This window comes from Pavona decussata, unplaced genomic scaffold, assembly GCF_977016875.1.
Source record: "Pavona decussata unplaced genomic scaffold, jaPavDecu1.1 SCAFFOLD_381, whole genome shotgun sequence".
In the NCBI taxonomy this organism is placed as follows: Eukaryota; Metazoa; Cnidaria; class Anthozoa; order Scleractinia; family Agariciidae; genus Pavona; species Pavona decussata.
Window position 1 is genome coordinate 1,768,926 of NW_028145755.1, and position 21,075 is coordinate 1,790,000.

The 21,075-nt window shown below is 38.6% G+C and overlaps 2 protein-coding genes across 2 annotated transcripts in view; one reads left to right on the forward strand and one right to left on the reverse strand.

Moving 5' to 3' along the window:
* The first annotated feature begins 1,699 nt into the window (after positions 1–1,699).
* LOC146452035 (uncharacterized) lies at positions 1,700–13,287 on the forward strand. The gene is made up of 12 exons (XM_085098372.1): positions 1,700–1,821; positions 1,900–2,070; positions 3,013–3,123; positions 3,500–3,652; positions 4,671–5,096; positions 5,777–5,823; positions 6,268–6,378; positions 7,792–7,963; positions 8,431–8,530; positions 9,199–9,311; positions 9,443–9,574; positions 10,802–13,287. The coding sequence occupies exons 1-12, from the start codon at positions 1,705–1,707 to the stop codon at positions 10,922–10,924; spliced, it is 1,776 nt and encodes a 591-aa protein (XP_084954498.1). The 5' UTR covers positions 1,700–1,704; the 3' UTR covers positions 10,925–13,287.
* The window catches only part of LOC146452036 (conserved oligomeric Golgi complex subunit 3-like), a 13,911-nt gene continuing 5,315 nt past the window's right edge, over positions 12,480–21,075 (reverse strand). The window contains exons 8-25 of the mRNA XM_085098371.1: positions 20,858–20,932; positions 20,347–20,390; positions 20,088–20,214; positions 19,808–19,899; positions 19,500–19,605; positions 19,223–19,256; positions 18,982–19,061; positions 18,040–18,114; positions 17,818–17,878; positions 17,515–17,609; positions 16,936–17,025; positions 16,535–16,738; positions 16,010–16,051; positions 15,725–15,817; positions 14,869–14,950; positions 14,651–14,778; positions 14,162–14,260; positions 12,480–13,760 (exon numbers count right to left, since the gene is read on the reverse strand). Of these exons, the coding sequence (XP_084954497.1) occupies positions 13,734–13,760; positions 14,162–14,260; positions 14,651–14,778; positions 14,869–14,950; positions 15,725–15,817; positions 16,010–16,051; positions 16,535–16,738; positions 16,936–17,025; positions 17,515–17,609; positions 17,818–17,878; positions 18,040–18,114; positions 18,982–19,061; positions 19,223–19,256; positions 19,500–19,605; positions 19,808–19,899; positions 20,088–20,214; positions 20,347–20,390; positions 20,858–20,932 (1,554 nt within the window). The 3' untranslated portion in view covers positions 12,480–13,733. The remainder of the gene's footprint in view (positions 13,761–14,161; positions 14,261–14,650; positions 14,779–14,868; positions 14,951–15,724; positions 15,818–16,009; positions 16,052–16,534; positions 16,739–16,935; positions 17,026–17,514; positions 17,610–17,817; positions 17,879–18,039; positions 18,115–18,981; positions 19,062–19,222; positions 19,257–19,499; positions 19,606–19,807; positions 19,900–20,087; positions 20,215–20,346; positions 20,391–20,857; positions 20,933–21,075) is intronic.

Here is a 21,075-nt window from a genome sequence, read left to right on the forward strand (position 1 = left end):
AACCCTAATTTTAGCTTTATAAGTGGTAATTACCCAACAACAAGCTTAGTGATCCCAATTTTTTTTATTATGGAACTGTTATCAGCATGTTTAGACACAACATTTTGCAAAGTTTAAAAAATTGTGGGGGGGGGGGGGGGGGGGTTCAGAGCCACCTTAAATTTTCGTTAAGGTGCATGCTTTGAACCCCTCCCAACCATTTTTTTAAACTTTGCAAAAAGTTGTTGTTGCTGTTGTGAGCTTAGACCTTATCAAGTCCTGTAGCACTGAAGGCCTTACTGAGTACTCGACGTTGTTTTAATTCTGTATACAAGCATTTAACGATAAACACCTTTTCTTCACTGACCGGTAGTCGGTTGCTACAGCGTTACTTGAATAATTGTCAGTTTAAGTCTACGTCGTTGAAGAAAAGTTACAACACGCCTTAGTAGTATAGGATGGATGGAATTGGCACTATTGAAGTAGTGTGCATGCTCCACAAAGAATCTAAATCATTAACAACTACTCATCCATGCTAATACTGCAATTCACGACCCCGAAATGAAACGAGAGATGCTGAGGATTTTTTGGGCAATTATATCAGTAGTCAAATGCACTTACAATGTTTGAGAAAGAAATCCAATCTTATTACTACTCATTAGCGAAAACATTCCTACACCTTACTCTACAAGATGTTTTGGTAGGTATAACGCTCCCAAACTGCCCGTTGCTCAATTTTTTGTTATTGATTGCCAACGTTTATCAACAATGACCGCATCTAGACCTTATTATGCGGTTAGAGACTCGATTGAAAAATTAAAACTTTGAAAAGTGTGAATTGTAATCTCTGAACATCTTAATCTCTAACAAAGGTGATAAACTAGCTATGACGTGGTTTGACGTTAATTTAATGATCGTGGAGTTCATAAACAAAGCATTACGTAGGTAACCATCGCAACCAAGAAATGCATTGTGTTCGAAGAGGTTATCGGTAACCATGGTAATTGTTAAAAAAGAATCTGTACAAGTGGAGTGTTTTCATCAGCAACCATAGTAACACGGCTAAACAAAATGTTATCTTGAAGAAAAGTGGTGTTAGGTAACCATGGTAACTTATCGCCAAAATATAAAATGTTTTAAACTGACCATGATAATTGATATGTATGTCTTAAAATGAGCACCGGAAAATTATATGTTTCGGTCTGAAACAGGGTCAGGATTTGGAGAACTGAGCCCCACCAATTGGAGAACCACTAGCCTACCCTCTCCCCCCCCCCCCCCCCCCACCATCACCGCTACCACCAGGAGCCCATTGCTACCACCTAAAAAACTCCCAGGAGTACCTCCCGGGGGTGTGAACTGGGATCGTTCGTCTTCACATTTGCTGTTTTACAACCATCCTGACTTCAGTAATTTCCCGTAATATGCCTTCCAAATGTTAAATAAAGCAATGGTCCGACTTTTCGGTAATTTACATCACGTGTTCTGCCCTAAAAATACACGGTCAGTTCCAGATCCCGCCTGTATCGATTTCCATTCCTATTGTTGCACCCTTACGTTTCTGAAAGCATATTTATCGTTGAAAGTCGTTCTCATTGACCTTGAGAAATTCATAATCTTATTCGCCTCTTATTGATAATTCCGGGGTCCTATCTGGGGATGTACTGAGATGGGGGCATTTTAAGGGGTACCTTATGAAGGTACAAGCCCAAGACCCTGGTGAACATGAACCTTGACTTTCGGGGTGACAGTAAAATGCAAGACAAACAAGTGTACCTTTCCTCAGCTGAGCGAGTTCAGCCAAGACGGAACTGGGATGCAGTTTACAGTGGTCAAACCCTGGTAATGCTTAGCTTTCAGTGTCCCTGAAATCACAGAATTCGCGCTGAATTAAGCCATATTCTTTTTAATATCACACAGAGGTCCGCATTGCGAAGACTTTTTCCGCGGACAATGTTGGGGAACCAAGACGTAGTTAGCATCAATAGCGATGGAGGTCCTGCCATAGGTAGCCATGTAAACGAGCTTGATGACACAGTTGGGAGCAGTAGGTCCTCGTTTGCGGATATTTGGGACAGCACAAGTGTTGAGGTGAGAGCTGAAATTGTTTTTAACCAAGATTTTACGTCATGACTTGAAAGCAATAATATTTTAATACCTTGTACAATGAGTACAATGGTCATGTCCTCGAAGATGCCTGCAGCATCGTGCCCCTTCCTTCATCGAACGAGGCCAAACTAGTGGCCATTTTCTTTTTTAACGAGCTTCAATTAAACCCAGATAATTGTATTTGTAGAACATGGGACATTTTGTTTAGTTGATTATTGCATAATATAATCTTTGCTTAATTAAGGTTAAATTTTAACAGTCTTGATGTTTTGATTCCATCAGTTGAATAGCACACGGTAATTGTACCGCCGCGCAGAATGATCAAATTTTTAATTGAGTTCTGTTTATAGGTTTATACTGTCTCTGTTTGAAATTTATGAGATGTCTTGACGTGGAAATTCGAATTGATCAAAGTTGTGAAAGGTGCAAAGTGTCCTAGTGTCACGTTTGCTCGTTATTTTGGTAAAATGTGTTCTTGGTATGTATTGTCATGTCAGCCTCGCCACAGTAAAAGGAGAGACCCTGGGAACAATGTTACTAATGTTGGTTTGCAACATCAAGGAAGTGGTATGGTTAGGGAGGGGGGGGGGGGTGGTGTTGTTACAAAATATATGATATCATCAATAACAGGGTGTACATGAAAAATTAAGATAATTTTGAGCAGTATTAGTTTTTCAATCCTGCAAATGCACAAGTAATTTCAAATGTACATAACTGTTTTTGCAATCACCTCAAAACCCTGTACAACAAAACTCTTCATGTAGCCCCTTTTCTCCAAACATTATAACTCTCTCTCTCCCCCCCCCCCCCCCCCCTCCCCACCCATCCTTCCATTCCCTCTCTTTCCCCCATACCTACCCATTTGAATTTCTGGGTCTGGATATATTTTGGAAAACTGCAGTTTGTATTATTGCATTTCATCAGATCAGGGATGGCTCTCTGTCTCAACAAAGAGGAGATTTTAATGCAACAACCAGTCTTCTCCTGACCTGTAAAAGTCAAGTCATTTACCCGTATTTCTACATCCTTTCTTTGGTAAGTTGTGGAATGAAGGTATCTTTAGCGACAGTGGGTTCAGCCTGTCTCTGTTTATAAATTAGCATGCTCACACATGAATATTTTAAGGAATGTTGAGACTACGAGACGCTTTCCATTTATCAGGACTGGCCAACCAGATCAGACAGTTCCCAAAAGGGAATGCACAAATTTGATGGTCTGGTTAATGTTACATGTACATGCTGGTCCATCGAATTTCTTCAAAATATTGGGAACCATTTTCAGAATGTACAAATTTGAAAATGTCTGATGTCCATGTTTATTACCAGACCACCACACCTGGATGCAAATTGAACTTACAGTAATTTATAAGCCTTTACTTTGTGAATAAATTCGAGTAATTATTTATTTTCAGGTTGCCTGGCGACCATTCAACATCCAGTCGTTCCGTTACCAGGGATGGACAATTCGCAAGATCCTAAACATTCTGTACACACTGTTCATATTTATCCTGATTATATTTGGCTATACATCGAGTATTATTGCATGCCAAGCCAGACTAGTTGAGGTACCTAAGGAAGTTTTTTAGACTGTATATCTGGGTTGTTAAATGTTCAGTTCCAGAAAATATCCATACCGCCCCCATGGAAGGTTTTTGTTTTGCACCCCCGTCCTCCCAGGAAATTCCAGTTCAAGCGTCATACTTTGCTTCTAAATTTTTCACTTTTAAGACCCCCCCCCCCCCCCTAGGAATTTGTGATGACCTTCCATGGGGTGGGTATGGATTTTTTTTCTGGAACTGCACAATACATAATTCACTGAAAGCTTTATAGAGAACAAGATGCAAACAAGTAGACCATGAATTGCTCCTAGAATAAGAAACCACAGACAAGTAGGCTTACTAGTATAATTTTTAGTAGTTAACAACTAAATAATTAAAGTTACTGTTAGTTATTGGAAAACGCTGAATATATGATGACTAAGCAGGCCTTGTGAGTATTATTCCCTGGGTTACCCTGTAATATTAATACTTAAATATTTCTGAGGAAGTTTTTGTTTTTTATTAATAGTTAGCTTTTATGTTACTGTCATTTAGTAGTGAGATTTCGAGTTACATTTCCGGCAAACGGCAGAAATGACGCCGTGACCATGTTTATCCTTCATTTGCCGCTCGCTGTTTTTAGTTTCTCAGTAAAACTGAGTAGTTTTATGTTAGCGTCAAAGGTCAGAATTAGTTTACACTATACTCATCTATGTACAAGAAAACATAGCAATTCTCACATTTGTCATTTGTTGTAAACATGAAATCTAAATCTCTCTATTGATAAAAAGCCTTTTTTCCCAAATGTTATTTTATTTATTTAGCTTTACCATGCAAAAAGATCACAAAAGCAAACAAAATTAATACAAAGATACAAAGTGAAAAAAAAATGGCTCTAGCTTAAAAGTGCATCACAGGGAATAGTAAAGAACTATGAAATCTAAAAAAAATTTCAAAATAATGAAAAAAATAAATGAAAAACAGCAAGATGGGGGTGTTGTATAAATGCAGAATTTAACAATATTTCTGTTGTGTACCATGCCAGCAACCACTACAGACATCAAAACCAGTGATCACTACCACACCACCAACAACCACACAAGTCACCACAACTCCTGTAACAAATGGAACATTAAATGTAACAACTGTGACCCCACCCCACACTACTGCTCACAGTACAGTAACTAGCAAGAACTCTTCATCCGCAATATCTTCAAGCAATGGTCCAGGAACAATCAGTTTCAGCTCAACTATTGTTCCAGGAGTGGATGGAAGTACGACTTCTTCAGTAATTGTGATTCCTTTCTACACCTTGGCGACCCCTGCGTTGTGGAAACCTGCAGTTACTGAGTGCAGTCATATATTCAGCACATATGTGGTGCCAAACGTCCTACACTTCCTGGCATTTGTCACTGGTTTTTACTTGTTCAGGATCCAAGAAAGTGAAGGACTCAATGCGTTAATAGAAAAGGTATTGTATGTTCTGTTTTGTGTTCGGTTGAAAGTGTAGTCTTAAAGGCCATTAATTCAACCGCTGAGTCAGGCCATACCATAAAATTCTGAAAATAAGCCTCTCTATTTTGTGAGCCTCCCAAATTTGAAATGCAAAGAAGACTGCTATAATAAACCCCTCCAAAGATAAGTCCCTCGGAGCTTATACACGGGAATGGCCCTCCAATACAAAATAATTAAAGCAAAGTAAATTGCACATACCATTATGTATGGTATAATACATTTTCAATTTCAAGTTTATTGCTGTTGTGTTTGAATTTGGCATGTTCACAGGGAGCACCATGTAATGAATTTCTATTTGACGCCCCTGGTTGGGTCAAAGGATTGGCAGGGGTTTTTCGCAGAATGCTGAATGCTAAACGTTGAACTTGAATCCACAGTAGTCCTATAATGTCAAATGTCTGCCATAACAACAACTAAACGCTAACCATCTATATACATGTAATCAGTGCTAATAACCCTACATAGTATAGAAGAGTGCTTAGACCTAAATAATATCATTCGTCGCTTTATAAACTCTTAACTGTTGTAGATGGTGTAAAATGTGATGTTCAGCATTTGGCATTCTACAAAATACCTCTGCCGTCAAAGGATGATCTCTTGTTACAGACTGAAATGATACTTTGCCTATTTTTGCAGGTTTTTCTTCTGAGTTCTGTTCCAAAAAGGATTGTTTCAAGGTTACGGTATGCGAACAATCTCAACTCAGCATTAAAAATGTTATAAAACTGTCATTTTATCTTCATTCAGAAATATTCAGTGCTTTTAGTAACATTGGTTAAATATATTTAATTTACTGCACATACCACATAGTCTCATAGAAGTTTACAATTCTTCTGTGTGGTGAGATTGGCATGGATGTCAGCATGTAAAGGTGTCACTGGCAGCCGCTATCAGTCCATATTTGGATCTCACCCACCCACCCACCCAGTCCACACATGAATGTGAATGACAGATGAAATCAGAGACGGAGATAGACCACCACACCAGGGACTACATCCCCTACTCTTTACAAAAGTGTGTGGGTTCTTTAACGTGCAACAGATTATGAGGAACAGGTCATTTGGGCGGGTCAGTTTATGCTCTCAGTCCTATTTTGTATTAATGGCACTGTTTTCTGTCTGCTTTAGATTTTTTCTGTTTAGTGGCATATTCATGGTACTTCTTGGTGTTGGCAATTTTATTTTATTTTGCTATGCGTATTCTTTGGCCTCAGTCACTGGCTTCAAGTATAACCAAAGGTATGCTAAACAGTTTTTTATGGTACTGAGTATACCGATATTTCATCCCCAGACTCCAAAGTTGTAACCAACTTATACAGCATAATAAACAGCCCCATAGGAAAGTACTGCTCAGTAGCTTTCATTTGAATGGTCACACTTTAGGATTTTATCCATAGAGTCAAACGTTAGAACCACCTTGTACAACCTAATAAACAGCCCCACAGGAAAGTACTGCTCAGTAACTTTCATTTGAATAGTCACGCTTTAGTTTCAACCGTTGGCTCAAAAGGGGTAGAAACACATGACATAAGTTGACATTGGGTGCAGTCCCCCTCCCCTTAAATGGGTCAGGGTCAGGTCATAATTTTTTTCAAGCCCCTTAGCTTGACAAAAAAACGGCATTTTCAGTTGGATACAAATTCCAACTGCAAATCTGTGCACTGGTCTTTGGTCATCGAGAAATTAGCTGTAAGGTTATTTCTTCTATTTCTATCCACCATAACAACGACATCGTTCATTTAAGACGTTTTCAAAGTTTCCCGCGAATCACGTCAGTCAATAAGTCAGTTAGCAATTTCCTTTTAGAGCTTGTCCTTTTTCCTTTTTTATTTTTTTTTCTCTCCATTGAATGGTGGCTGCCTTTCTTATCACGTTGATCCTTGGAAAACTTTTCAGTCAGGGATAAAGGCCATCAAAGTCTGAAGAGTATTGCTACTCATGTACCGCAACATGCAACTGCAACAGATATTTGAAAAGGTGACAGGCCAAACACGACTCCCACTGGTTGCTTAATGTACCTTAGACTTCTGGATTGAGTGCTTTAATTTCCTGAGTACGTTTCTGGGAGATTTTCCTTTTCGATCAAAATGTGGTGAGATCTCTCTGTTGACCTTTTGATTTTGATCATGAAGGAAACTACTCAAATTTACCTGTGGAGGTTTTTTTATCATTCAGAGCCATTTGAATTAGTTCCTTTATGCCGTTGTATACGCTAGCTCTGTGGCATTTGTTTAGGCTTATCGGCTCAAGTTAACTGCAAGGTCTCAGGGAGCACTAAAGAAATTTTATCTGTAAAGACATAGGACCCTTAAATTTCTTTTCTCGTCTAGGACGGTGACAACTAGATTTTCTTTGTACATTTTCGACACCAGACTTCCCGGATCTCGTTTCTTTAGAGTAACATTTCCCGCATCCCACTTCATAAAATCGTCAAATCCCACGTCCCGTCCCTCAGTTCTATTCCCGAATATCGTTGCTCTTTTCCGCAAAAATCCGAATCCCGACCTTTAAAAAAGCCAAATCCTGTATCCCGTAAAACCTGTTGGGGACCCTTATGTGAGGGTAAGGATATTTTGTGAAACAAGCTATTTAATGTCAGAAGTGACTGAGTTAAGTGTTTTTCCTTTTTTTTTTTTTTTTTTTTTTTTTCAGTGCCAAGTGGGTGGTGGCTTGTTTTATGGTGTTGGGTGATGTGGTGGAGACGTGCGTCACTGTTGTGACCATCGTGAATTACTGCGCTCAGTGTGAGCTGTTAATATTCTACCTTCGGGAAATTGGCCTACGGATGGAGGAAAAAACTAAAGACCTCAGTATAATTATGAAGGTATGCGCATCAACTTCTAGGTTCACGACAACTTTAGTTTCAGTATGGAACAATGCGCCCCCAACTCCTCCCCCAAACAGAAAAAAAATGCTCCAACTGATGCCATGTTCCCAAAAGCTTTGTCAGAGATACAGTATAATCTCTATGTACCGTCTCTAAAAAAATCATTTATTATTTGAAGCATGTTTCACTAATATTTTTGAAGGTTAACAAAACGAATACTGAATTATCCAATGTGACACAAATAGGTTGGCTCTCTATCTCTAAATGCCCAATTGGAGTCAATTTGAGCCAAACTTATATTTGCATGACTTTGCATGATTATTTATTATGTTTTAAAATCTTCAGCCAGCTATTCCTGACAGTTCATACTTGAAAATGGTGTCATGATGACCCTGAATGTTATTTGATTTTATCATTGAGTTTTACTTGCTTATTTAAAGAGTCAACTGTTTGTTCCCCTACAGGATGTTCTTGAGGTAAAGAAGAACCTCACTAGAGTGAATGGTCTGATTTCTGTGATAGCAACTCTGATTGTGTTCAGCTACTTTGAGCTTGCTGTGATAGGTATACAACAACAACATCATGAACATAAAGTCTGATTTGCTCATGTTATCTTGAACCGACATATTTGGTCATTGGTAGTTGATGTTTGGCTAATATTCAGCTGATGGTTAGATCACCATTTTTTCCAATATGTACAGATCAATATTTGCCACAGGCAAACCCCACTGGGTTAAGGGGGGGGGGGGGGGGTACTCCCATATAAAATTTGAGGGGTGACCATCAGAAATTTTGAAAAGAACCCTTAAAAGGTACCAGAATTCTGTTTTTGGCGTGGTCTGGACACTTTTTTGGGCCCTAAGAGGTATCAACTCTAGTAAAATATACTCACTGACACTTTTTAATAGTAATAGACTTCAAATGCCTGAAGTCCACTTGTAAAGATTGTTACTTCCTCTCATATTTTTTGGCTCAATATCTTAAAAGGTACCACCATACCTCTGACGGAATTCATTTTAGATTTAAGCACCCTAAGGGGTACCAAACTATGAATTTTATTTTAAGCTCTAAAAGGTACACCCTATATCCTATCCTATCCCTTGTCACTTTTGTATGTGAGGGAAGCCCCCCTTCACCCCCCACCCCCCTCAAGGCAAAGAAGCCTACAATCAAACATTTTGGAGCAATTTCAAGCATGGCAATGACTTTTGAATACTGTTCTCTCTTTTCAGGCATGTGTAATCTAGGAATGTATGCTCGTGAAATTGAAAACAAGGGCCGACTAATGTACAGAGTGTTTGCGCCAATCATTGATTTAATCTTGGTCGTCTTCCCCATTGTCATAGTAAGTACACTGATTTTTGAGCTAGACTTACACTGGAGTTTGACTTACACTGAGGGAACTTGTAACAGCCGGTGAAACTGAAAAGCTAAAACCTTAACATAACTTAATTTAAATGTTGTGTTTGTTGGCAGGCTGCACGCTTGACAGCGGCTGCACGTCAGTTTAAACAGAAGTGTTTACATATTAGAGTGTTTGGATATCCTTCGGCTTCTCAACTGGATCTCGACTCTTTTGTTTTGTTCTCCCATAGTGCTGAAATGAAGGTAGGTCAACTGTTGTATGTTGTCCTATCTTGTCATCACAGTTGCCAAAACATTTTCTACAATTTGGATTGTATTTAATTCAAGAACTTGACAGTATGTGGATGGTTGTCTTAAGGCAAAGAGGCATGAACTCAAAACTCAGTAGAATGAGTACGAGTCAAATAGGAGTATTCACCCTCTCCCTCTTGAAGGGGATGCTGGCGAAACACAGAGTTACCCCCAGATTTGAGAATAGAATTGGCATAGCTGTCAGGGATGTCATTTAGGTTTTGAGAAAAACTAGCTTCACAAGGGGAGAAGCCAGCCAAATTCTAAAGAAACAAATTTTATTAACAGAGTTGACAAGATAATTTGGCCACCTTTAAGAGATTCTAGGGGTGAATATTTTGAGCGTTGGCCCTTCATCAGATTCGCTCAGACAAATGGCTAACATTCCAAATGTCAGCACTCAAATCTCTTTACAGTGGCCAAATTAACTTCTCAGCTTTGTTGATAAAACCAAATATTTGTTTCCACTCTCCACCGAAGCAGCACCAGTTTCTTTAGAAACTAACCCCATCATCCATTACATTCTGAAGAAAGCCTTCCATGCCTGTTATCTTGTCATTATAACAGCGTTCTGCTGACCACTAATGACAACTTTAAGTAGTGAGAACAGTAGTCTTCCGCCAACGTGCGCACATGTCAGTGTCACCAGCACATCACCATGCTCATGCGCACATGACCGACTTGTTTGCACAAATGTGCATGTGACCAGCATGCACTTATGTCAATGCCAAGTGTGTGCACATGTGAATCACATGCGTGCGCACATGTCAATGTCGCCAGCACGTCACCATGCTCATGCGCATGTGACCATTAACTTGCTTGCACTAAAGTGCATGTAACCAGCATATGCTCATTGTCTGCGCGTGTGAATGACATGTTTGTGCACATGTCAATGTCACCAGCATGTCACCATGCTCATGCACATGCAACTGACATGCTTTGCACAAATGTGCATGTGACCAGCATGCACTCATGTCAATGCCAAGTGTGTGCGCATGTGAATGACATGCATGTGCACATGTCAATGCCACCAGCATGTCACCATGGTCATGCACATGTGACTGACAATCTTGGACTGTCTTGAGTCTTTGATGCTGTGTTTCTTCTTCATCGAGCCTTGATTTCCAGCAGTGGGGATTGATTGATGAGCCCACTCTAAAAAGACTCCTTATCTTGCAGGCCAAACTGTTGTTCATGCCCGTTCAAGGCTCGTATCTTGCTGGTGTTGTAGCATTGCTTGTGTTTGTGCTCTTACTGATGTTACAAACGAATATCATAGCTGGTAACAACCGGTATCTCTGAGCCTTCCAAGACTGTTGCACAAACCAGAGCCATATCCTTGGTCGCATAACACCATATTCATTGGCTGGCCGTCAAAACTGGAAATAGTTGGCAATTGAGCCTTACATGGGGGAACTATCTCTACAGAAAAGCATTTTCTAGTAGTAGAAGTAGTAGTAGTAGCCAGGAGTGGGTTTTTGTTTTTTTAAACTGAAGATGGTGTCTATAAGTGGTTGTTTGTCAGCATGAAATCACTTTAAAACGTTGCCTTAGAAGGGAACCAATTATCGTAATTGAATATAACTTGAGGGATCATTCACTGGGGACCGTTATTCAAGGAAAGACGGTTATACCGCACAAATTTGAGATATGGCGTTGGTGTAAACTTGCAGCTACGTAAGAAAATGAATAATTAAGTAAATAATTTGTGCATCGACACAACACAATTGCCTTCTCCTTGCCGAGTTGGGAGCAAATTAAATTCTGGTGTTAATGGGTGTGGCTGTAAATTGGATCTACTTAGTTTCATCAGGACAACAATGTAGTGGATAGTAACAGAATAGATGTGATACAGAGTTGATTTTTTTGTGGCCACTATTTGGTCTCTGAAAATTTGAATTTTGGGAATAAAGTGTGTGTAGCAATCATTGCCTGCATTAGGCAAACAAAAATATTCGTCTTTGTAAAGATCCATGGGAAATATTAATGCAAATAATTTGGAGTATAGGTGTAAAGTTTAGTATATTTAGGAATTTTTCCATGAAATGCTGTTTAATTGCTTAATATTGAGTGTCTGCAATTATTAAATGATGAAGCGCAAGAGGGCTTTATGAAATTTCCATACAATATTTCAAGCGATTTGCATTGCAATAAGGAAAATAAACAAGTTTAACGGTAAGGCAGATTAGTTTTCGTAAAATAGCTATTTCGATGATTTGTATCTGTGATGTCTTATGACCAGGCATACTATTACATAGTTTTCAAACTAGTAGTGAAAATATATTGATTGTTAAAAAATTGTTAAAGAATGTAGGTTTAATGAACAAAAATGTACCCTGATGTTTTGTAGTTTTGCAAGATGAAGAATGCGCTAATGTTGTGTAAAACTAGCCGTTTAACTGTGCGCGATGATGACGCGCGTAAAAATATACAAAGCTTTCAGTCTAAAAAGTGCATTTACAAAAATCAAACTTTTATCGTCAAAAGTATCGTACATTACCAGCTGATAGTGCGAGGTACATCTTTACGTTCCTGTATGGAGTTAAGGTTGATAGACACGAATTTTAAGTGCATTGGGGATGTTTACACGTGAGAAACATACATAATTTGTTTTTGTCTATTTCACCGTTTTTCACCACACAAATATGAATTGCAATTTTAGACAAAAACATCCAAGTCTTACTGCCGATCTCGTAGTTCTCTCGCATGGGAGAAAAAGATACTAACAAAAGTATGATTTGAGGAACTGTAGTTATACTGGTGCGGAATGATAGAGAAATTAAAGACATTTAGTAAATTATATTCAGTTGGTATCAATGTAAATCACCATGTTGAAATGTTCGCAATGAGAGATAAACACATTGTTGAAGTCCTTTATTTACACCAAATAATTATAGTTATTTTGAAATTGAGATTTATAAATACTAGTTATTGTAAATAGATATATATACCTTCTAGTCAGCCTGTATAGTTGATGGTCATTTTTGCGACGTCAAAATAAGCGGGCTAAGAGGCCCAGTATGACCGTTTATACAAGTCTGAGTACTTATGAAGACACTTGTTGGTGGCTGACGTTTAGGCAAACGACGCAGGTTATACTGGAGAAATCTGTTGAATCCCTGCCCTAAAATGTTGACTGGGAGGGCACGCTTCTTACGGAGACAGTTTCAAACACAAGTTTTGCCTCCTTAAGGCCGTTTTCAGATCGTTTTAACTGTTCGTAACTAAACGACACGGAATACGAAAAGTTGCGTTTTCACGCTGTGCACTCGAATGCGTTCTCAAACGTTTGCGTTTTCAAAAGTTTGTGGTTTCAAAAGTTTCCACTCTGGAAAGTGTTTTCAAGAACATAAAAACGCGAAGGTGAAAAGTTTGCATTTTCAAACGAAAACGCGTTCGTTTCCAGCGAAGATAGCTTTCCCTCAGGCTCACCAACAAGTCTTTTTGAAGGATTCTTTACACAAGACCAACTACTGTTCTTCTGGGTTCAAATTTCTAATCATTTAGCTCCCTGAGATATAATGCAAGATCGTGTAACAATGACCAACAGCTATGCGGGTAACCTTGTAATTTACAGAATATGTTCTATAATTTCCCTTGGAAAAAGTTATGAAAAATTATTTTTGTATAGCTAAGACAACAATCAATAAATGAAATATTTTTTATCTTTTGTTTCGAGATCTAAGTTTGTAGCCGGTAGTGACAACAAACTGTCACCATTGATATTGCCAGGTTTTTGGCGACCTAAGTCGACCTTCAACAGAGAATGCTATTCGTAATAAATATTTTTAAACACTATTATGTAGCTTGTCCAAGGCAGTGGTAAATTTGACTTCCTTGCTATACTTCACTGCATTTTTTTTAACAATAATATTTCTAAATCCTTAATGCTATAAACTAAACAAGTTTGAAATATTTCAGAATGACTTGTTGCCGTCTTCTGTCGAAGTTTGACTTCAGCACAAGAAAACAATGGAGATTTATTGGGAACTCTTTCACGACTACGGCGACGGAACTGAAGGCTGGGTTCATTTGAAGCGTTGTGAAATTAGTTCAAACGTCACCTTGTTTCTTTGTAAACCTAACTTAATAGTGTTTCAAACTTGGAACTTCATGATACTGCCAGCAGAAGGGAAACCTGAAAAATGGAAAAAATGTACCTAACATGTAATTAACTTTCGGCGTTATCTGTTAGAGCATACGCACATTCTATGCGTCCAACATGACGAGGTTAAAATTAGGCCATTTCCTAGTTGCTGTGAACCTCACTAGGAAAGCGAGGCTAAGTGCAAAACTTTTCATAAGAAAATTGATTTTGTTTGCATAAGAATGAAAATAATTTTCAAAACAAAAACTTTGCACTTAGCCTCGCTTTCATAATGAGGTGCAAAGCAACTCGGAAATGGTCTATTTGACCGCTGTTACGGGATCCCCGCCGGCCACGATAAACTGACCAAGGCAATTTTCAGGGTACCTTCGTTAGGAGATGACGATGAAGATGGTAGAAAATCTTTTAGCGTAAAACTATCTTCCACTTACCTGCTGAATAGACGGACATCCGATAATTTGCTGATCTTCTTCTGAGTATGTCTCTGTTACCAAGTCGTTCATCTGTTTATAATACTCTTGAACTTTAGCCTGGAACAAAAAAGAAATTCAGTTAGTGGAATTTAAGAAGAATGAAGTTGGCAGTGAAACGACTCGTCTGCGGCTCGTAGTTCCACTTGAGTTTTGACCATTTTATGACGTCATTTCATGGTCTATGAGAGTATAGACTACAGGAAACTGACGTCTATTTGTTAAAAAGTTTAAACTACATGTGGCCTAAATGAACGTTGCACCATCAAACTCCTTATCACAAAGTCAGCTGAGATTATTCCTGTAAAGCCACGGGTAAGCAATTGCTTGTAATGTGATGTCAAATTTAGATGAGAAAGCTTCATAATGAACATCGTTGGATCGTTTTGATCAGCTTGGATTGTTTTGATCTTTTGGTTTGTGCCTTGATACATCAGGCTAGGTTCTTACCTTAACAGGTTTGAATAAGATGTATTCTGTGTCCTTATTGGCCAGGAACAGTGCCATGCTCTGTAGCGTACTCGTCAGTTTAGACTTTAGCAGCATGTATGTCTCACTTACAACCTTGCGAACGTTCTCTGGAAAAGAAGGGAGGAAGGAGAAACGAGAGTGAATCAGTTTTTCACGGATTGAAATAATGACATTCTAAAGTCCGATAAATATTTCACCTGGTTTAGCGAAAGGCTGTTGCTTCAGAAATGCTTTGGAGTCTTTTCCTTCCTCCTCTGCGAGATTCTTGATTACAGTTACCTGTAATTTGAGTTTTGAGAGAAAACGAATGTCAATTGCCACAGTAAAGTACAAAAATGCGATTGAAAAAGGTAAAGTCGCACCTCGAACCTAAGTGGTCCACACGGCCCGAGTTTAACCCGGTTTCTGTAACATGAAGCAACTAGGAGTATTGCTACTCCCCCCTGGATGAGATGCCAGTCCATCGCAGGGTTAACCCCAGCAGTATGTCGCTGGTACCCATTTATACACCTGGGTGAAGAGAGACAATGTGGAGCAAAGTTTCTTGTCCAAGGAAACGACAGCGGATGAAGAGACCAACCTGGCCTCGAACCAACGACCGTCCGATCGTAAGTCCGACGTAGCGCTAACCACTACACTACCCCGCCAACACAAAATGCGATTAGGGAGACAATTCTCGTTCAAAACCACCTTCTGAGCACTGGTTTTTGACCTCAAGTGAAAACGAAAAAATAGCCAAATTGTTAAATTTGAAAGGAAAGAGAAAAGTGTTTTTTGTTATTAGATGGTCGACGTCAAGAACGAGGTATGCACAGCGAATGAATGTTTTATAAAAGTTTGATTCCGTTACTAAAATGTCAACTTGCCAGGTATCTCTTCAAGTGTCAAGACAAAATCGCCATTTTTTCCTTTGCCACAGCTAAGCGAAGTCATGGAGTACATGTGACTTTGCAAACCACAAACCCGTTTCCAGTGTCTTTACGGAGTAAGAGAGACCCTGGGAATGAGCTTGCATTTATTAAATAAATTGAATCCTATGAATGTCGATTTTACCTTTGCCAGGAATGCTGAGAGAGGAGCGATGAATGATTCGGACACATTTTGGATAAACTGTTCACATACAATCCGCAGTTCAACATCCACATCCTTGATAAAGAACAAACAAACAAAAACAGTTTTTAAACATCAACATCATCGTCGTCATCATAAACAACAACAACAACTTCTTTCCAGGATACCAAAAGTGCAAGCAGTTCTACACCTCGAAGACACATTCAGATCGTTTTTGAGCTCTCAAACGGAAGTTATTAATGAAAAAATTCAATAATATTCTCTTACCCTCTTTGAATCCAAGTAGTTTTCTGTTAACTGAGGTGCCCCCTAAAATCGTAACCAAAACAAGGCGAGTCACACCAGGCAATGAACTGTGCACTTTACAAGTTTGTTGTGACATTACGTTGTATAAAAGAATGCCTTGGAGTGTTACCCAAGTAATTCTTTAAAGAAATGTCTCAGATTTGCAGCAGTTATTAGAATCACTCCGCTCTTCAAGAGAGAAACGCGAAGCGCTCGTAATGTTATTGCTTAACAAGACACATTTCCTTCCAAATCTTTATTTTGACCAGCGCAAAGAGATTCGAGTGCTGACGTTTCGAGCGTTAGCCCGTGGTCAGAGCGAATCTGATGAAGGACTAACGTCAGCACTTGAATTTCTTTGCGGTGGCAAAATTTCCTTATCAACTCTGTTGATAAAACCAAACAAACTTAAGAATTGGTCAGACATTTTATTTTACTTGAGCAATATGGTCGCACAACGTCCGATGACCGACTGTTATTTCCAGCACTGATTTGCAGTTCACTCACATCTAACAAGAATTCCAAAATAGCATTACTGCTGCTGAGTGCAAACAGCCTGTTGCTGTGGCTCCACAGTCCGTACGCAGCAGTCTTCATTTTGCTGAAATCCAGTGACATTTCTTTCACAGCGAAATCTACGTCAAAAGGTGCAATCTGTTCTCTGAGGATTAGTAGATGTTTGATGAGGAACAAGTGTCCATTTATGGCATCCTAACAAGAAAAGCACAAACATTTAACATACTACTATACGATTTTTCTAGGGGATGGGAGGGATGCAAAACAAGGTGGTGCTGGTGAAGAGAACTTTACAGACAGTCCATATCTGAAATATCTCTTGGTTGGCAATAAAATCGGTACGATAAGAAGTATGTTGCGAATTTTACTTTTTATGCTGATCCAATAATTACCTTTCTTTGGGCGATGAGCGCACTTGCTGTTTTTAGAGACTGGATACACAGTGACAAAGCTTCTTGGGACAGTCCTTCAAATGTTTCTTTCTGTATAATGCAAAGGAACAATGAGATTTTCGCCGGCTGAATTTCAGCCAGAAATCAACCTCTCAGGGATCGAAGGGATATAATAATTCACTCTCAAAATCAGCAGTTATCAAAGGTTATAAGAGTATATTCCACACCTTAAATTGTATAAATGTACATATATGGTACACCATTTCAAGTGGGAGGCTATTGTGGCGTCCTTACAAGAACGCCAAAAATTCTGGTAGTACAGTGCACAGGATTACCAATACGCGAAAGACAAAGGACCAATACTGCCAGATTAGGTTTGCGTAATTGCGTTCTCCTTGGTCAAACGCAGTAATTTCAGCGTAGGCGACAACAAGCAAAAAGGTTTATAGGAATAAGGAATAATGAACTAATTTTAGCAGGATCAACATTCTAGAGAAATGGGATAAACCACGGGTTTAAAAGACAGTGGGAGTCCACTGTGGATCATTAGCATACAAAAAAAAAAAAAGAATACCCTACCGAGATGCAGCGGTAGAGTTTTGAGAGGCAAACCAGTGTACGTCTGACAGTCGGGTACCACATCCCCTGCAGATCAGCTAGGGCGGCTGGTAATTCTGGAACAGAAAAATAACGTGTTAGGGGAGGAATTCAAGATCACATGCAAAAACTCCACTGAATCTAAGCTAAAACAACAACAAGCGATCACATATGGTTGGTTAACTTATGCGTTGAGCCCTTCAAGTAATCCCTCCAAGGCAGTGAGTCTACAGTAAACCTAGAACTTTGGATAAGGGACACATTTAAAAGGCTTCGGTTACTCACCAGAAGATTTCTTCTCTTCACCTTCAGGGCTCTTCTCCTCCTTTTCAGCATCATTTGCAGTCTAAGAAATAAATACACATTTGCATTTATCCTAACCATCAGCAAAAGGGTTTGAATTTGGGTTAATTGAGCATTAGCCTGTGAATGCAGACGTATTACATCTGAGGTCACAGGCTACTTGAGCACGAGTCTATACAATGATAACATCTTTAGTATACTTACAATGATAAGTTTCTCAGGATATGCTAAGTCTCCAGGAGCAGGTGAATATTTCTGGATGTCAGTCTCAATGTACGCCTGCAGGGTCACAGAAATAAAATTATTAAATAGCAACATTATTCGATGCAAAGCACAGTATTGGATATAAGACTTGATGATCAATTGGAAGAAAGCAAAATTTAATCTTGGAGGAGTTTGGAGCAGTTTGTGTTGTATAATAGTAATAATAATCTTTTATTAGGAAGCTTTCGTTTACTAAATGTGGTTTTCAGAAAGGTCCTATAAAGATTAAATATACAAAAGGTTAAAAAATACAATATACAAGACAAAATTACAAAATGATAAAAACAGCAATTCAAACTAGAAGCTGAAACTACAAAGATCATCAATGGGGTTGAAAACTTCAAATTGATAAAAGATAAAAATTGATAAAAGCAAAAAAGCTAAAACTACAAAAATTCTTACCGATAGGGTTAATTAAAAAACCTGGCAAACATTTTTTGCTTAAAAGTAGCAATATTCGGTGCATTTCTGGTCTCTCTCTCTAATTCATTTCAGTCTTTTAGAGAGTGATGGCAAACTCTCTGCTTTCCCCAATTTCTGGTAACACGGGGTAGTCTGAGCATGTATTGTTCCTTGTATTATAAATTGTATTATGAATGTCACTGTTTGTTAGTAAATTCATAGAGTGGTCCATAAGTCCATTAATGCACTTATAAATATGTATACAACGATGGTAAGATCTACGTTGTTCTAGGTTCAGCCACTTTAAAGTTACCAGGGCATCAGTAGCTGACGAATAAAGTGGCATGTCTAGAATAATAGCACAATAGAAGAGCGAGGGTCATGGTTAACTTTGCAATCAAGAATGCCAACATTCACATGTGATTGGTAAGTGTTATACTGTTTTATTACAAGAACTAATATTTAACACCGAGTGATTACCTGAGCCCTGTACACAAGTCTTTCTTGGACATCCTCCAGCATTTGCAAAACCACAACTTCGAATGCAGCTAATTCTTCACCTGAAGTGAAATAAAAACACATACAGTCTGGAAAGTGTGCATGCTCTTAACAATTTTTAAATAATAGATTTTTGCCAGGTCTGCTAATAATAAGTATATTCTGCACACAGAGGGATGGATTAAAATGGGCAACAAACCTCAGAATTTCATTTCTCACTCACCTTTCTGTTGTACATGGTCTTCAATCATCTCAACCTGTAAAAAAGATTAACAAGGCAAAAAATGCATCGGTATGTTTCAGTTTCCTAACTTTTTTAATGATGATTTCTAGATATTCTCTGCCCTCCATAACATGGATAATTTGCCTGGTTGAAGAGTAAATATCATCAAATTTTATAGAAAACTGTCAAAAATTTTGAGAAAGATCTCTGTACCTCTTTATTGTTAATGCCTGCCTACAGCCGAATCTTCAACATATAAAAACCAAGTTAAACGTACCTTTAATATTGTACACAGCTCAGTCAGGGTCTCCATGTGGTTCATGTGAATGATAACAGGTCGTAATGAATCATAGAGGAGGCTACAAAGGATTTCCAACAATGAGCTGAAATGGAGACAAGAAACAATGTACCATTAAACAATAACAGAGGTACTTAATAAGAATATCTTAGGTATGTTTTCATACAGTGAATTTTAACAATAAAAAAAGTTATTTTACCAGTTTGACAATTGAATTCCAATTTATTCAACCCTCTAACTTCTGCCAATTAATACTATACATGTAAGTCATGTCACTATTTACTTACTCTAGGCCTGAACTTGGCTTTGAGAAGAAGTGATAATACAACTGGTACTCATCTTGACAAACGTGAATCAAAACTGAACATCCTGCACGAACCTACAGACAAAGGAAAGAAAAGAGACTTGATGTGATATGACAGCAACCACTCAGTGCGTAACTTGTTACCATGACAACAGGCTAATGACACTAATGATCCAATGATAAAATAATGCTAACTGGTGAGCAAAATCATTTCTGTTGTATTTTTATTTAATAGTGCAAAGTTTAATTGTCAAAAACCTTACCAGAGAACATGGATTCCTTTCATATTGCTTTGCCAGTTTGTCAACAGCATCACTAACACAAGGTGTCAACAGCTGTGAGCGCTGGGAGAGATAACACTGCTGACAGTCACTGAGAAGAGAGGTGTACCTGAAATATAATACAATTTAAAATTAATGTGCACTTATCGACAGAGTAAGGTAGATCAGACTCGTCCTGTAACAATTTTACTTGTTACTTGCTTTGCACTTGTTTTAATAGGTTACCAAATGAATTACTTACTCTGAGCTAAGGTGACTTCTTTGTTCAATTTGCTCCATCAAACTCTGTAAAAAAACAAACAAACTGACTGATCCCACACCTTTTCATGTCATTTGCTGACAACATTGTCTAGAGTCACAAATTAAATCAATTTAAGCTTGTGCAAACCTAATTCACAAGATGCAGTTCCAGAAAAAATCCATACCCACCCCATGGAAGGTCATCAGAAATTCCTGCGGGGAAGGGGGTATTAAAAGTAACAATTTTAGAAGCAAAGTATGAAGCTAAACTGGAATTTCCTGGGGGTACAGGGGGTGCAACAGAAATCCTTCCGTGGGGGGAGTATGAATATTCTCTGAAACTGCACAATGAAAGACAGGCTTTTTTCAGTGTGCAAGTTGAATAATCTGTGTCCTTCATTTCATGACACTGTTACAAGAGTTCGGCCACTTACAGAATTGATGTTAACCTGACACTGTGCACAGTATTTCAAACCACAGGAAGATTGAACTACTCAGGTCCAGAAACTAACCTTTACTCTTGGGGCACAAGTTCTGAATTTTCCATAAAACAAAGCAAAGGAGTTCTCAGAAACATTTGCATCCTCCTGGAAGAAAACATTATCACAAAAGATGTAAGACCATAAGATACAAAATGGCAGCAAACACAATGTTCAGCAAATATCTGGTTTCATCAACAGAGTTAATAATTAAAGGTAATTTGGCCACCATAAGAGATTCAAGAGCTGAT

Coding starts and splice junctions, on each gene's coding strand:
- LOC146452035 (XM_085098372.1), top strand. CDS start 1,705: ATGAACCTTGACTTTCGGGGTGACAGTAAAATGCAAGACAAACAAGTG. Junction 6,379..7,791: donor GGCTTCAAGTATAACCAAAG/GTATGCTAAACA, acceptor TTTTTTTTTCAG/TGCCAAGTGGGTGGTGGCTT. Junction 9,312..9,442: donor TCGTCTTCCCCATTGTCATA/GTAAGTACACTG, acceptor GTTTGTTGGCAG/GCTGCACGCTTGACAGCGGC.